General features: G+C 28.3%; 3 protein-coding genes across 4 annotated transcripts; all 3 read right to left on the bottom strand.

Moving 5' to 3' along the window:
- Positions 1-1684: 1684 nt before the first annotated feature.
- On the bottom strand, positions 1685-2964 carry LOC109798976 (stress-response A/B barrel domain-containing protein At5g22580). Of its 2 annotated transcripts, XM_020359436.3 has the most exons (3): positions 2828-2964; positions 2483-2742; positions 1685-2052 (listed from the first exon to the last, which is right to left on the bottom strand). In XM_020359436.3, exons 2-3 carry the CDS (start codon positions 2599-2601, stop codon positions 1854-1856), a joined length of 318 nt encoding a protein of 105 aa, XP_020215025.1. In that variant the 5' UTR covers positions 2602-2742; positions 2828-2964; the 3' UTR covers positions 1685-1853. The 2 variants fall into 2 exon arrangements, with proteins under 2 accessions (XP_020215025.1, XP_082918372.1); XM_083062246.1 differs by lacking the exon at positions 2828-2964 and having other exon boundaries at positions 2483-2784.
- A 7142-nt stretch (positions 2965-10106) lies between these two features.
- Positions 10107-10977, bottom strand: LOC109799090 (dehydration-responsive element-binding protein 1C). The gene has a single exon (XM_020359581.3). It carries the CDS (start codon positions 10945-10947, stop codon positions 10312-10314), a length of 636 nt encoding a protein of 211 aa, XP_020215170.1. The 5' UTR covers positions 10948-10977; the 3' UTR covers positions 10107-10311.
- Positions 10978-14745: 3768 nt separating this feature from the next.
- Positions 14746-16396, bottom strand: LOC145950882 (uncharacterized). Its single transcript, XM_083062728.1, has 4 exons — positions 16207-16396; positions 15867-16046; positions 15528-15575; positions 14746-15308 (listed from the first exon to the last, which is right to left on the bottom strand). Exons 1-4 carry the CDS (start codon positions 16282-16284, stop codon positions 15009-15011), a joined length of 606 nt encoding a protein of 201 aa, XP_082918854.1. The 5' UTR covers positions 16285-16396; the 3' UTR covers positions 14746-15008.
- Between the last annotated feature and the right edge of the window lie 872 nt (positions 16397-17268).

The following is a 17268-nucleotide window of genomic DNA, read 5'->3' on the forward strand; positions in this document are numbered from 1 at the left end:
CATTGTTAATCATAAACAAAGGAAACCATTGAGATAATTGTTTGCTCACAAATTTGTGTGAATATAAGAATATGAAATGTTTTCTGTCACATATACGTGAATGCAATATAGAAAAATAACAATAACAAGAAATCAAAAATAAAATCAGAAATAAAGTCAAAATACTTCAATGTTTTTTTTAAAATAATGCAGAACAATTTTGACAAGTACTTGGGTAACCATTTCAAGATTGGAATACCCCTATTTTTATAACTCATTGTTGTAGAAAGTTGAAATTCTCTTAAACGAAAATCAAAGGATAAAAGGTAATGAAAGAACTAATTTATTGGGCTTTTAAAAATTCGAGTATTGAAATAAAACAATATTAAATCCAATATGAAGATAACTTAATAATGTTATTACAAACTTAAATAAAACTTAGAAAAAGGACTAATTTGTTGAATATGTAAAAGTTAAAACAATGAAATGAAATAAATAAAAGTTAAAAAAAAAAATTACTTTTCTTTACACTAGCTTGCCATCGCTTTATTAGACCATCCTTCAAAAAAAAAAATAGTACTGTTAAATATATTTTCCAATTGGTCATGGGTTTTGCATGGTTCAATGTCTTTCACCATTGATAATCATTTCCTACCCTACTAAAGTTACTTTGGTGTTTAGGCTTTTTTAGGCAAGGCAAACAATGTTGTTCTCCAACAGTTAAATGAAGGCTTTGAGTACCCCATCTCTTTATTGTAAAGATTGAATTGTTCACTGCATCAATCAAAAAACCAAAATTTGGAAAATGCATTTGTTCAAAGTGAGCAATGATCAAGGATACGTTATGATACAAATTTATATATTATGAAATTATAATTTCATATAATAAAATTTGATAAAGTTACATAAAATATAAAACTACTTACATTTCAGAACATAAACATAAGATATAAATAAAGTAAAATATATTTAGATGGTTACAAAAGATTTTATAGTAAAATAAACTATCAAACTTAAATCGATCATATGCAGCATGCTTTAAATTGCATAACTACCGTATTAGTTGGATTACTTTCTCAACTCACTGTTAGTCAGTTACCACCCATGTATTAGAGATATTCTACTCACAGAATATAGGTTGAAAGTAAAGATAAAAGAATATAATTAAGTAAGATGACAAAAATGGGAAGTAGGTAAAAACTGAAAAAGAAAAAGAAAACAGAAAAGAGGAGAAAAAAAAAAGTTCCCACCATGACTAAAAAGTAAAAGGGAAATGTTGAGTGTAAATTTGATAAAGGAGTGGAAGAGAGAAACATATTCTATGACCCCAAAAAAGAGAGAGAGAAATAAAAGAGAAAGAAAATGACCGATAAATTACCTTTTTATTTATGGAAAAAAAATCATAATTACTTTGTAATATTATAATATTAACATATTTACTCAATCAAGTTGGAAAGTTCTTAAGTTTGAGTTATGTGTTAATCAAATTTTTCAATAGAAATTAGTCATGGATGATATTTCATACCGATACATATTTATCCAAAAATATTAAAAACAAAGAAAAAAAGGTGAAAAAAGGGAGAGAAAAATAATAGTTATCATCCTAAAAAACAAGAGGCTCATACTCTTCACATTCATCATTCATCTTCACACCCTTAGTGAAAAGTTGATTAGTATGAGCCTATAAGTATGGAGAGAATTAGTATTAACAAATAACAATGCTAGAACTTTCCATTAATTAGGAAAAAAAGTGCTTATTATCAAGTTGAAATTGCACAAGAACTTGAAGGAACAACCATAACAGACTACAATGTACACACACAGATGCATGCACTTCAAAGACAGAAAATTTCATTGCTTAAATAAGTTGAGGATCATGCTGGTGCTTTGACAAGCTTAGATGGAAAATCCAGCACCACAATCTTCTCAATAGCAGGTGAAAATATCCCGGAGAACTCAACATGATTTGGATGAGTCTGAAATGCGTTGCACTCCTCTTTCCCATTGAATGTCATCAAGAAAGCATGAGTGAAACCTTGTCTCAGCATTTCATGACTCTCGATGTCCTTCCCCCTGTCTCACAAACATGTCATATACAAAAATGTCTCTATGTATTAATCATTGAAGTTAAACAAAATTAATGGGAGTTTTATAGATTCCCAAAACAGTACTCAAAAGGTTAAAGATTATATCAAGGAATCTAATTCAATTAGTTGCATAAAGTGTTCGAGTTGTCATAAACCTCATAATTCTGAGTTTGATTCTTATACAATCTTTAGTTGATTTTGCTTTTAATTTACAGAATCTAGAAGGCGATCAAACAAATACATGTAGAAAAGTGATTAAGACTCTGTTTAGATACAAGTTAAAAGTATTTTGGGGAATTTTTTTTACTACAAAAAGCTCTCTATATTTAGTAGAAAGCTTTCAAATACTTTTTCAAAACTTGTATCCGATCAGATTCTAAGTGATAAGAGAAAGAAGATAAAGCAAAACAATATACCATTCAAAGGACTTGACATGGTCAATCCCAGAGACCATTTTCTCCAACCCTTGAATGAGTTCTTCAACTGCCACACCATCCTTGAATTTAACAACCACATAGTGATTGAAAGTCCCCATGGCCACAACACAATGAAACTCTAATGAAGAAAAAGCAGGTCCTAGTAGGCAAATATATACACACAAGACCCACAATTTAGCATTCAACTCTCACGGTCTCTATCTGTCCGGTGTCAGATCCTGATGACCAATTTCACCGCCCTAATCAATGACCAAAAAAAGTTTAAGGGGGACAGAATCCAAGACTAAATATTAGGAAAGTTACCACTTTCATATATAGACCCACCAGGGTGCAACTTCTTCTCCACATTTGCACAGTGAACATTGTCTGGTGCAATTGTCGTTGCACTTTGAGTTATGGGTTGGCCTCACTCAGAGTCAGAAAACATTATCATAATATATAATATATGCCACCCTCACTGCCTTTTTCTATTTAACAAAACACTGTTCCCTTGGTCCTTGCCATGTGCACCACCAAGCTAAATTATTCAACTTAAATACTTGTATACATGTCAATGATGCCATCATCTTCTGTACTTGTCGTTAAGGAATCTTGACTTGGGTGAATATAGAACAATGTGATTTATCAAATTTAGCTGTTTAATTGGAATAATGATAATGTATGTATTTTTTTATGTTACTCGAGTTAATATATTGTATTATGGGACATTGGGACTTCTGTGAATTTTTGTGTTTTGTTTTGTACCAAGATGTGCTTCCAATATTATTATTATTATTATCTAGGGTCTGTACACATTTGGCTGGATATGAAATGACAAGTCAAAAAGTAAATGTATTATTGGATTATAGATGGCCTAATAACACCAATGTAATTGGTAATCTGTCTTAATCACCAGTTATCGAACAAAAAACCTTTAAAACAATTGAATTATTTGAGTTGATTTTTTGTTGTTGTGAAGTTTCTGTTTATTTAATCAGAATTTCAATAATTGACGATATTTTAATCAATAATAGACTGCGATGTTTACTCCTATATTACTTTCAAGTTTCAAGACACAGAAAACTTCTATTGCACCGGGAACTTAATGACTATAAGTCTATATAATATAACCTTTTTAGAAAGCATAAATGATAGGTAATGTCATGATATTTTGGGGTACTAAGTAATTTACTTGCCTATTTTTACTATCCTAGGAAGAGTCACTCATCAGTAAGAAGCATGAAATGATTCAAATCTCTGTTCTGTCAGTGTCTCGCATAGAAACTGAAGAGTAAAGAAGTCCTCAAACAAACAAAAAAGTAAAGAAGTCGAAAGTTTGAAACAAAAGTTGCACGGAGTAACTTGCAATTTCATGTCATTATAATACAGAAAATATACTGTGTGCTGAAAATATAAATTCCACTGTCATGCCTTAAGATTCATTTATATTTTAACTAAGTTTTTTAACCAATGATTGTAAGGTTGCTATGAGTTACCGGAGTTAATTTGGTACTCTCATATTCAATTTTAGATTGTGTTAAAATAAAAATTGATCGGAGAAAGTTACATTTCATAAACATAAATTAGTTTTGATTATTAATTTTGAGATATTATATGGACATGTCTATAATAAATAAAAAAATATAAAAAAAGTCATTTATAAGTTTTGACTATTAAAATGTAATGAAATAAAAAGTTAGTTTGAAAATCACAAATTACTTTAATGAGTATTTTTTTTGTCATAGATTTTTTCTACTCACTGATTTAAAGACTAATATTACTTATTATGACTTTTGGCTCAATGAATTTTCTACATGGGGATTGAACACAAATTTCTTGTTATATTCACTGATTTAGAGACTAATATTACTTATGATATTATGACTTTTGTCTCAACGAATTTTCTAAATGGGGATTGAACACGGATTTCTTGTTACATTTGCAAAATATGTGAGTACATGGTACCTAATCACTACTCTAAAGCATTGAATTACTTTTAATGAGTTTAATATCTACATACTGTAAATGTAAAAACATTTTTAAATTGTTGTGACTTTTCTAAATAATACTGTAAATGTTTTTAAATAATATTTACAAATTTTAAATTTTTTTTATAAAGAATAAAATCAAAACCTGTTCATTTAATAAAAATTAAAAACATATTTAATCCTAATATTTATGTTTTGTAATGTACTCAAAATTGTTTTATAAAATAAACGGTTTTACATTTATTATTTAACTTTCAATAAAGGTAGATTAAACAGGTGCCAAGTGCCAAGCAAAATTTTCACAACTATTTTATAATTTAAATTTAAATGAGTTAAATTTTTATAAAATCCACAAACTAATTTTAAAAAAACAATATATATGTTTAATCGAAAATTCATCATTATAAAATAAGTAATTTAGAAAAGTCACAACAATTTAAAAATGTTTATAAAAAAATTTAAAATTTGTAAATATTATTTTTAATCTTTATAAAATAAGTAAATTTTAATTTTGATTCATATATTGATTTTCATCTTCTAAAATTTAAAATTACTATTTTTAGATATTGACGATGATTTTAGGATACATATAATACTTATTTTAACAATTTATAATAATAATAAAAAATTAGAAGCGACGAATGTAAATAAAATATGACTTACAATTAAAAATATCACTTAAAATGATTGCATAATCTTTTAATAAATGTATAAGTAGTTAAAAGAGACAAGTAATAGAAACTAAAATAATAATTTTAGATATGCATGACTAAAATCATGTGGAATCTTGAAACTTGGCTCAGACTTGTTCAAACCTAAAACCGGCCATGTCACCGATTATAGTATTGATAGAGCATAGAGGTTGTGGTTGTGAAATATATATATAAGTAAAAGAATACCAACAAAGAGTAGAATCCACACACATGCACCTCCATTGATCCTGCTTTACCACTATATCACCCAATTCACACAAGCTTTTGTACTTACCTAAAAATATAATAAGTTAGTTTTATATTAGTAATATTATATTTAATTTCAATATAAATTATATATATTTATATTAAAAATTAAGTAATTAATAAAAATTGAGTCATCTCGTTCAACCAGTGATTTAGTTGATTGATTTTTGACTCATTGACTTAGTGCTTTAATTAATTTGATAATTGATTCAATTTTTAAAACTTTGCTTATAAAACTAACTGATAAATATAAAATAAAATAAAATAATTTTTATAATAAGAGTGGAAGTATGATAAGATAGACCAAATAATTTCTAAATTAAAAATAGTATAAAAAAAAGGATTTGAAATAAATTAATGAGAATTAAAAAGGAAAAAAATTATAGGTTATCCAACTCTTAAAATTAACTTGTATAAGTTCAAATAAGTTCCTGAAACAAATTACCAAACACATTCATATCTTAAAATTGACAACTTTAAACTAATATATGCACTTATGAGGTAATGTTATTTTATGATTTTGTTTTCTTAAAGAAACTAATGAAATATGTAAAGTGATAATCATAGAAAATAATATAATTAGTAAGTCATTGAAGAAAAAAGAATAATTTTTTTATTTTGTATAAATGTAAAATAAAAAAGTTGTGTAAAATAGACAATAAGCAAAGATTTATTTATTTTTAATATAACAATTTAAATTGATGATATCAATAAAACCAACTCAAATTTTATTAAATAGATTTGATTTAAATTTATCATTTTTGTAAACTCAAACTTAATAAGACTAATTCAATATGATTAATTTAAAATTGATTTTATCTTAAATCTAAACTAATTAGTTCAGGAAAACTCATAGCTTGCACACATATCTAAACTCAAGTGTCACACATCTAAATATGACATATGAGAGATTTTAATACTATGTGTATGATTTTAAGTTCAAACTTTATTTATGTTATTGTAATTTAGATAGATAAAAAAATATATTTTATTTATATACACTCATAATAATACCATTTCATCTGCAAATATGTTTTTTTTTTCTTTTCAGTGGAGCCCATACCTAAATCTGTTAACTTGATCCATATACGGATCTTGAAATGAAGAAAAGGGCCCTCGACCCAAAGGTGAAAAACCAAACAGCAATTGTTCTTTTATAGAGTTAATCACCTATATACACTGTTAGTGAAAAAAAAAATTTATACTAATAATCAATTATTTTAATTGTGTCATGTCACTATAAACACATTTACTTTTAATAGTGACATGGCACAATTAAAAGAGATAATTAATTGTCATTGTAAAAAAACTTTACACTGACAATATATATAGGTGATTAACTCTTTTTTATATTACCAAACATCAATTTAAGTTCCACATTCACTGTCATGAAACAAAAAGAAAACTTTAAATTAAATAAAGATAGATGATCAACTCAATAATTCAATCAAATTAGGCAAAGCAAATTAAAATAACAAGTCAATTATTCAACTTGCACAAACTGTCAATTATCAACAAAAAGCTTGAATTAAAAATTCCAATTCTATTTGACCAATGCCCAAAAGGCCCAAGAGTAGTTTTAAATCTAGAATTCCCAAGCACAGTCAAACCAGTCAAAAAAAAAAAAAAAAAAAACTTTCATTGATTGCAATTGCAAACCTCCTTTGAATTAAATTAAGTTTAATAGTTCCCGTTCATCAAATTGAAAAGAATTCAAAATACGGAGTGAAGAACGATCTTAATATTGAGAAAAGGTCAAAACAATAAGTGTAAAACCAAGGAACGATCCTAATTTGCTAGAAATTAAGTTCAGAAACACATTGTATTGGTGTGAAAATCTGACAAAAAGAAGTGATGGAGAATCTCCACAAATCAAGGAAAAAACTAGGTGATGAAAAGTGACCTACAAAATTGGGTCTATTTTTAACTCCCCCCAAACTCATCCCAATAAGTTCCAATAGGCCTTGACCAAGTAAATTTGGGCTATTTGTGTTCAAACCTTTACAGAAAGTTAGGGTGAGAATTGTACATAAAAGTTATATCATGGAAGTTATCTTTCAATTGGAAGTGGTCCAACATCAAATTATGGCCCAATAGGAAGTTTTTGGTATGATTCACATCTCAGAACTTCAGAACTCAGAAGTCATAACGACTGCTCCGACTTCCACACTCGTTTTGAACTTTCGAACATCATAATTAATTGTTGAGGTCATCACAAGTTTTGAAAAGAGTTCTTTTGTTAGCTTTTCTGAAACATACATTTGTGATTTTTTACACTTGTGGCTCAAATTATATTCAAAATTACAGAAGTAGAAATACTAAAGCCTAATTGGAAGTTCACAGGTGATATAGCATACAACGCTCTTAGAATCTAAATCAATATATATGCCAGCTTTTTATCATCCTTCTTTCATGTCATGTACTAGTCATTGTAATTTATGTCAATCTTTTACGTAAATAAAGAAAAATATTAATTTTGTTAGCATATTTTACACAGAACAGAAAATACCAAAATCCATAACATGTTAATAGTAAGAAGAAGAAAAAACTCAACAATAGAAATGTTAAAGAAAATAATGCTACTAATTAAACTGAGTTATGTTTTTAACATACTAATAGTAGAAAAGTTAAACTCCAAAAAAAAAACATTTTATATAGTAAAAAGAGCATGAACAGGTAAGCATGAAATATTTGATATTTGTTAATATTAACCAGTTAATTTTATTTAATTAAACTTATGTTAGTATTTATTTAAAATTTTGTTATTTAATTGAGAAAAATGGGTGATATGTTATATTTGAATAAATTTGAAATTTAGTGTCATTTAAATAAAGTTTAAGTTGATAAAATGTACTTTATATATATATATATATATATATATATATATATATATATATATATATTGCAAGTGATATAATATAACAAGAGACATTTAAAAAAAATAAAAGATAACAAATGAATTATTTAACGACCAAACACGAAAATGTTTTGTTGTGCGATTTTCATTAAGAAAATGTGTCTTTTTGTTGAGCCATTTTAGAGAAATATAATTATAATATATATATATATATATATATATATATATATATATATATATATATATTAACCCTTCTGCCTATTTGAAAAGTAGGACACAATTTATTTTTATCTTTTCATGAAAAAGGAAAAATAATTAAAGTAAGAAAATATTATTAATTGTAAAACTACAATGCCACTTTACGATGAAATTAAAACAAATTAAGAAATTTATTTTGGTGCTGTATCCTTGACATTATTTGAAAGATTTATTAAGACAAAAACAGCATTTTATTTTTATGATTAGTTCAGTTATTTTTATTGAAAATATATAAAAATTAATGAATGCAAATCAAACTATATATAAACACCCCTGTATCATGAAGAATGACAATTTGATTTTTTTTTTTTTTCCATATCTATCCATATTAGATTCCAGTGGAAGAGAAAGGTGTGGATTGGATTTGACACTATATATGTGGAGACAAAACTAGGGTAGTTACAACATTAAAATAGAGAAAAAGATGCCGTTGTTAAAGAATGGCTCACGTCCACGATTAACTATATAAAGGTATAGTTAAAAATTTAGTTCTTTTGAAACACAACTGATAAAATAAATAAAAATAGCTCCTAATTTAACCGACTGTATCTTAAATTCTGGATTTAAATAGTACAGGTAAATAATAAAATAATTTTGTGGAAAGTGCACAAAAGAAGTAGTCATAGATTCTTTTAACTAGAATACAAAGACAATCATGTTCAAGTTTAATAAAATTAATATACACAGTCAAATTTTGTCCCAACTATTTCACATTATTACATATTTAGGATTTGATCTTTTCATATATATATATATATATATATATATATATATATATATATATATATATATATATATATATATGTATGTATGTATGTATGTATGTATGTATGTATGTATGTATGTATGTATATATGAGAAAAAATTTATTTACTTCAAGAATAATTAAGTCTTAGTAAATTTACTTCACTCAATAATTTAATTATTTTCAACAATTTAATCATTAAATTAAAATTAATATTTTTATGCATTGATCAAGTTTGTAAGTTAAAAAAAATAAAATTATTTGATATATACTTTGTTTCATTAAAATAAATTGATGGATATATAATCATAAAAAATTGTATACATTGATTTAAATTTATATAATGATATATCATATGATTTTTAAATTTATAAAAAAAATTATAGACTTGATATATGGATTAAAAATTTTTAATTCAACAGTTAAATTATTAAAATTTAATATAAAATATGAATTATTAAGTGAAATAAGTTTATTAAGAGTTACTCTTAGAGTAAGTAAATTATTTCTTTCTTTCTTTTACTATATATATATATATATTAATTTTTTTACTTAATATATATAATTTTGTCATATTGATCTTTTCTCTTAAGGTACATGAACATGCATGCCATGGGATCCGAAAAAATCTCTTTGATAAATTAGTAAAAAAAAAAAAAACAAAGGAGAAATTAGGAATACTAATTAAAAGTACTTGAACTATCAAATCGTTTAGACAATCTCCAAGTTTAATCTTTAACGAAAACAATCTTTGATAAAATTTTATTTACCTCACAACCAAATCAAATTAATTTAAAGTAAAATTTTAAAATATTGGTAAAAAAAAAAAAAAAAAGTACGTGTACCATTGAAGTTTGATTCAATTAATACAAAAGAGAGTCATACTCATATCTCACAAAGATATAAGCAAGTTTGATTCTCACTGTAAATATAAAAACTTAATTAAAGTGTAATCTGTAAATATTCCTAGGAACATTGATTAAAGTTTAAAATGGAGGCAGATGGTATAAGTATATATGGAATTAGTTAGTCCACAAAGTGAGGTCTATTTGAGAAGCAAGATCATCCCAATCCATTGGTGTTTTGATAGATGGCGGGGTGAGAAGCAAACCCTCTGCCATGCTATCCAACAAAGCTGGCATATTGTAGAGTGCCTCCTCATCAAAAAACATTGTTTGGGACTCATCATTGCTATTGCTATCAGGAATACCCTCCAATCCGAGCATGCTGAAGTTGAAACAAGGACATTGATGAGCATTATTCCCATTGTGAGAGGAAGAAAATGTGAGGTCAGCAGAAGTAGCTTTTGCTGCTGCAGCTCTTATGTCAATAGCAGAAGATGAGTTTGGAAGTGGAAGAAGGGAAACTGATTCAGGAAAATTGAACTTGGCTGAGGTGCCACTAAGTGCTAAGACAGCCACGTCATGTGCCCTAGCAGCCATTTCAGGAGTAAGGTAAGTCCCTACCCAAATCCTTGATTTGTTTTTAGGTTCTCTTATTTCACACACCCATTTGTTCCCGTTTCTTTGCCGTACACCCCTATACACCGGGTGTCGTGTTTCCCTGAACTTTTTTCTCCCAGCTTTCCTCTTGTGAGATGAACATCTAGGGTTTGGTGATGATGGACTTTGAGATCCATTATTATTCTCAAACTCCATAGTTTATAATTTAGAGTGTTGAAGTGAGGTAGCTAGGTGGCTATATATATAGCATGGAGAACGCGACTTGAACAGGAAATTCACACGGAGAAGGAAAACGTGCTACACATTGACTCCATCATTTTCAACCATGTTGCTTAATTTCTTGATATTGATGATATCTTATACACAAATTCTACGGTACCATCTTATTTGAGAGGGTACCGGTACAGTTTTTTATATTTTATATTTTTAATAATTTATTTAAATAATATTTATGATATTTTATTCTTTTAATTTTTAAACTATTTAGTTATTTTATTTTTATTTTATATATTCTAATTTATTTGTAATAATATTATTATATATTTAAATAGTTTAATTTTAATAATTTTTTAAGTATATTTTTATCTTTTCACTTAAAATTTTTGAATTTCTATATTTTAATTTTAATTTTAAGTATATTTTTTTATCTTTTTATCTTAAATTTTTGAATTTTTATATTATAATTTTAATAATTTTTTATTTCTACTATTTATTAACTTTTTTCTTTTTTAATATTTTATAATATTATTGAAATCTTATAATTTTAATCTCTATAATTTTATCTTATTTTTTATTTTATAAGTATAATTTGTATTATTCACTTTATAATTAAATTAATTTTTCTAAATCTTTTATAAGTTTACATAGAAAAATGTATTAAAATCCCTCAATCTTTGAGGTACCGTAGCAACTCCCTATCTTATATGGTGCAACCTAACCTGCTTTGGTTTGGTTGGGAGCGCCACGTGGAACAGGAATAAAGGGTATGTTATTATTCCATCCTTCCACAATGGATTAGTAGTAAATGAACTTATTAATTTATAAGAAAAATAATAATAATTTCACACATATTATAGATGATTAAAGAAGATAATTAAATATATTTCATTTTTATTATTTTATATAAAATATATATTATATTTACTAAAATATCTTTTATCACATTTATTCTAGATACTACTTTATTTATTACTTTAGAGATATTTTTGGATAAAGAAAATTAAATAAAATTAACTTTGATTAAAATTTACTTATATTTAAGTCCAAAAAAGTTAAACTTTTTGTGCTGATATATAGGTCTAGAGGGAGTAATACACACTCACACAATAAACTATTAAGTTTAAATTTATTTTTAAAAAAAACTAATATTATAAAAATAGGAAAGGGGGGCCTTAAATTAAAAAATGAGATTAATTGAAATTTTTAGTTTTTAATAAATAATAAAAATGTGTTCAAAATTGTAACACTATGAGTTTTGTTAATTATTATTTTTTTATTAATTATATGTTGTGATGTTTTAAAGTGTGATTGTCAGAGACTTTACGAGTTAAGAAACTATTGAGAAATCTTTAAGTATTTTAGTAAGCTTCTCTAGACAAAAGTTTAGTTTGACCTTGAGAAAAGAAGTATATAAGGTTCTTTAATTTTAAGAATCGAGTCTCATTAATTTAGTTCTTAAGAATTTTATAGAGATAAATTAGAGAAAAACTTTTGAAAGTCTATGAGTTTCTCTTCATATCTAATCCTCCTCTTGAGAGGGAAAATTCTTTACTCGAAGTTTTGATTAGTTATGTGTGATTGATTCAGGTCCTTATAGTCGTGAGTTTGAGTTGTGAAGTTGTGCATAGTTCTCGAAGGAGCTCGATTTGTTCGTTCTTCTTCCTCTCCTTTTCTCAAATTCTTGAGATTTTGAGGTAAAGAAAGCTAAGACCAGAATCTGGTTTGAGTCCTATGCATGTAAATGTCTACTAATTGGTTGTAATGGTGAGGTTGAATTGCATGAATTTGAAAGAAATGGTGTTGAAACATGTGTCTTTGGTTATCAAAGAGAGAAATTTGATGATTTTGACTTATACTTGGTTGCATGTTAAATTTGAGCTTGGATTCATGTTGTTGATGATTTATTGCAATGCATGTTTGATTTTTTGGTTTTTAGTTGAAGGAAAGATCAACTCATGAATCTGATATGATTACTTTGTCAACATGGATAGGTTAAATGAATTTATTGCATGTTGTATGTTACCAGGTATTAAGGTCTATGTATATTGATCCGGGATAATATATATAGATGATTATATAGTATTAAACTATTGAAGTGCAATTATGTTGTACATTGATTAATGTTATTAGATCTATAACTACTAACTTGGGGCAATGCATAAAGATGATAATTATTAAGTTTTGATGTTGAGAATGTTTTAAATATTAATTAGCCCTAATTTGTTGACTTGTTGAGGTGTGATATTGAGAATATTTTAGGCATTTAGACATGATTTATTGACCTATTAAGGTGTTGATGTTAAAGATGTTACATGCATTTGGTGGATGGTGGTGTAGTTAGAGGCTACTTTTGTATATATGTTGTAGAGTTACTTAAACGATAATTTAGGGTTTTTATTTCACAATGATGAATTACTGTATACACATGTATATTTTTTTTATTCCTCAATTGTTTTATATATTATATGTATCGTGTGGTACTTGTATCCAGATGATGTGAATACATAAATATTAGATATTTTAGTTGTTTTTCGCTGCTAGATGTTGAGTGGTTAAGCGTAGAAATCATAGCAAGTTAGTACAAAAATAATATTTCATCCAATCAGAAATACAATATATATAACACTACTACAAAATGCATATTTTACATCGGTTCTTTAAAGTCATCTAAAACCGATGTAGAATAGAGCGACGTAGAAAAGGAGTACATTTTTACATCGGTTCTGAAAAACCGATGTAGATTTAAGCATAAATCTACATCGGTTCTCTGGAGAACCGATGTAGATTTATGCTTAAATTTACATCGGTTCTCTGAAGAACCGATGTAGATTGCATTTTTTTTTTAAAAAAAATATCATGCTTATTTTTGGATTATTTCTGATTACCTGTAATTAAATACAAATGTATGCACTAGACTAGAGCCTATGTTAATGTTTATAAGCAAAAGTATTTGATCATGAAGAGAAGCCACAGCCAAGTTACCTACATATGATGCCAAAGTTCATATCAAAATTAGACTAGATATGACTTGTATTAAATTATATAAAGCTACCATGCAAACTAATTCTTGCCAGTTATGGTGTGTATCAAATACCAAATGGAAGTTACAAAAAAGTATAGGAAATAAACTTTTTGCAATAGACAATGATAAGGTAGTATTTTAATTAAGGAATTGAAGCAATAAATTTGGAAGTAATGGCAACGCAATTGCGTCAATTAAAATATAGCAGCGCAATTCTAAGGCCAGTTTGGATAAACACCACGGTAGGCAATTATAGAAAAAGAAAATAAAGTAAACTAAGGAGACAAAATTCATCAAACTTCTTGCAGAAGTTAAAATCAACCTATACACGTAAATTTTTTTAGAAGTTCCTTTGTCTAACTTGACTTAAAATCATGAACCATTAAAAAGCTCTCCCAAGTTAGACACGAACCTAAACTTTAGCCCTAGTGATTAATAGTTGATTTTGGCATTTTTTTAGTTTGTTGCGTTAGGCAAAATCAGGCCAACTGTACTAGGTCAGGCCAAAATAAGTTTGTGTCAATTTTGTTAGCCCCAAAACAAGCTCATTTCATTGTTCTTTTTGGGCCAATCAATTGAAGATTGGTTCAAATTTGACACTCTTATTGATACTACTATAATCAACAAGACTATTTCAATATTGTTATTTCAAACAACAGTATTTTCTGAAAAGAATGTAATGCGATTGTAATAAACCTAGTCACATACCTCTTTTATCAACTTTTTGTAAGTTTGAGTAAGACCAAGCTCTCTCACCAAGATAACTTCTCAGTTGACCCAGCTTTACTGAGCAGAACTGAACAATAATATACACGCAAATTCTGTTGTCAGATATCTCTGGAGGAACAAAATTCCTTACTGATTTACATCTCTGTAGTTAATAATCCAATAGAAAGAATCTTATTAAAGTTGAACAAAGTAAAAAAAAAAATAAAAGAAAGCACAATCAATAGTTTTTTTTTTCATGTGGAAGGAGGGGCTTAAACTTTGACTGTGTCAAAACACATTTCACCCTTCACTTTCCCCCCTTGATTTTGAGGTTGCTCATTCCAACATTCACAGCAGATTCATTTTCCTCTTCATTGGGACATTTCAGCCATGGGTGTTGCAGGCACTGTCTTGCAGTTGGTCGCTTCTCCGGTGAAAAATCAAAGAGTGGTAAAAGAAATTTTGAAAACTCTTGAGCATCATTCACTGAGAATTTATATTTATCAATTAGTAATTTGTCAAGTGGAAAGAATTTTAGCCTTCTAATCCTTTTTAGATCCCCATGCCTATCAAAGAAATCCTTGGATAGAGCTCCACCAGTAGCAATCTGCAACCCACAAGCATTAGATTAGTGGCATGCTTGCTTGCACCTCGAAGTGCACATTGACGTGAATCCAAGAAGCAACTAATAGTTGGTTTAAGGTTATTTTTGACCCAATTTTGCTCTTAACGTGGATCCTTAATGAGGAAGCAAACAAGCACTAGATAGGCTAGAATAGCTCTTAATTCAACAAATAATATAAACAAGCAGTGGAAGTGTACTCACCTTCCGAGCCATCTTTCCAAGGAGTTCCATCATCAGGGCAAGGTGATCCTGAAATCAAAACAATGCAGAGTTTATTATTAGTTTAACAAAAAAGCGTTTCTATTTCCTATATCCACTAGTAATTACAAAAAAGATGTCAATTTGTTTTCACTTTAATTCATATTTTTCAAAAAAAAATTCACAAAAAAAGAATTGAAAATATGGTAATATTTTGGTAATTATTAGTAAAAACAGAAAATAGAAGCATCAAACATTTTCCATAGCCAAACAGATCCTTAGTTAACACAGATGAGGCACACGTCACGCAAAATATAAACAAACAACAAACACTAACTAAACCTGAGGAACATGATCGCACGACCGAGGAACAATTGCTCCCCCAAGTCCCGGCCGGCACGGAACCTGCTTCCCCTTCTTACAATTCTTACACACCAGAGTAACATAAGTAGCCTTTGCCTTAGTCCTGGATGCAGCAATAGTAATCCCAGAAATTTTAACAAGCTTCGATATATGTTGAGCCTGTGAAAAAAAAAAAAAGCATCGCTATGACATCCGCTAATTAAATACTAAGAATTCCTAATTACCAACTACAAAACTTACCAAATTGAAACGAAAACTATCACATTCATGAAAACACAAATATCATAATCGAACTCTAAATTAGATCAAACTCACTTACCCCGAGTGATCTCATCGACACTGAATCCTCCTTGGAAGTGAGCAAAATCTGAACATCACCAGGCAATGGATCCTCCATATCTCCAGCGTCCCCAGCCACCTTCGTCTTCAAACTCACGAGAACCTGCGCCGCCGCGGTTTCGAACTGAAAATGCAAAATAAACAAAATGTTATAACCGGAAACGACGATGATTGTAAAGAGTGAGAGTGAGAGAGAGTACGAGTGGAAGGATATCGGCGTGGGAAGAGCGGAGTTAGGCGGGAAAGTCAGAGTCGAAGGTATCGAGATCTCCGATATCGATGAGAAGGAACTTAGGATTATCAAGGAGGCTCTCTCTGTAAGGGAATACGTTGTTGGCGGTCTCGAAGTTTCGGATGAAAAATGAAGAAACGGGATTTAGGGTTCCACCACATCGCTTGCGCAAAATTCTTTGCACGAGAAGATGATGCTTCAAGAAAGGGATCTTCGGGGGGAAATGGCTTGCGCAGCTCACCAAACAAAGGAAACAAGATGCTTCGAGAGAGGGTTCTTCGTGGGGAAATGGCGATTCAACAATGGCTGGGTCGCGCACACTCTGTACGTGCTGAACAAGATGCTTGAGCGAAATGTTTTCCTGGAGAAAGGGCTTCCACGCGAGGTAGGGTATTGGTCTCCATACTACATCGGTTCTTTTCAAAACCGACGTAAATTTTATTGTAAATATTTACAAAATTGCCACCGCGCATTTAAATCTACATCGGTCCAATTAAAACCGATGTAAAATGCTCAATAATTACATCGGTTTTATACATAACCGATATAAATTTGCTTTACATTCAACTCATATTTACGAATATGCCACCGCATCCAATTTTTACATCGGTTCTACCTAAACCGATGTTAAATAGTATTTTTCTAGTAGTGTAAGCTAAAAAATGTTTATGCAAATTAATAAAAATATTTATGATTTTTATTTAAAAGTATCTTTTCTCTTCCATTAAAATTTAATATCAACACCAAATAAAAGATATAGTTAATTAATGAAGAGTATTTTAGAAATAATATTATTAAATATAAGGTGAA

The sequence above is a fragment of the Cajanus cajan genome, chromosome 8, assembly GCF_000230855.2.
Source record: "Cajanus cajan strain Asha chromosome 8, NIPB_CcT2T_4, whole genome shotgun sequence".
Classification (NCBI taxonomy): Eukaryota; Viridiplantae; Streptophyta; class Magnoliopsida; order Fabales; family Fabaceae; genus Cajanus; species Cajanus cajan.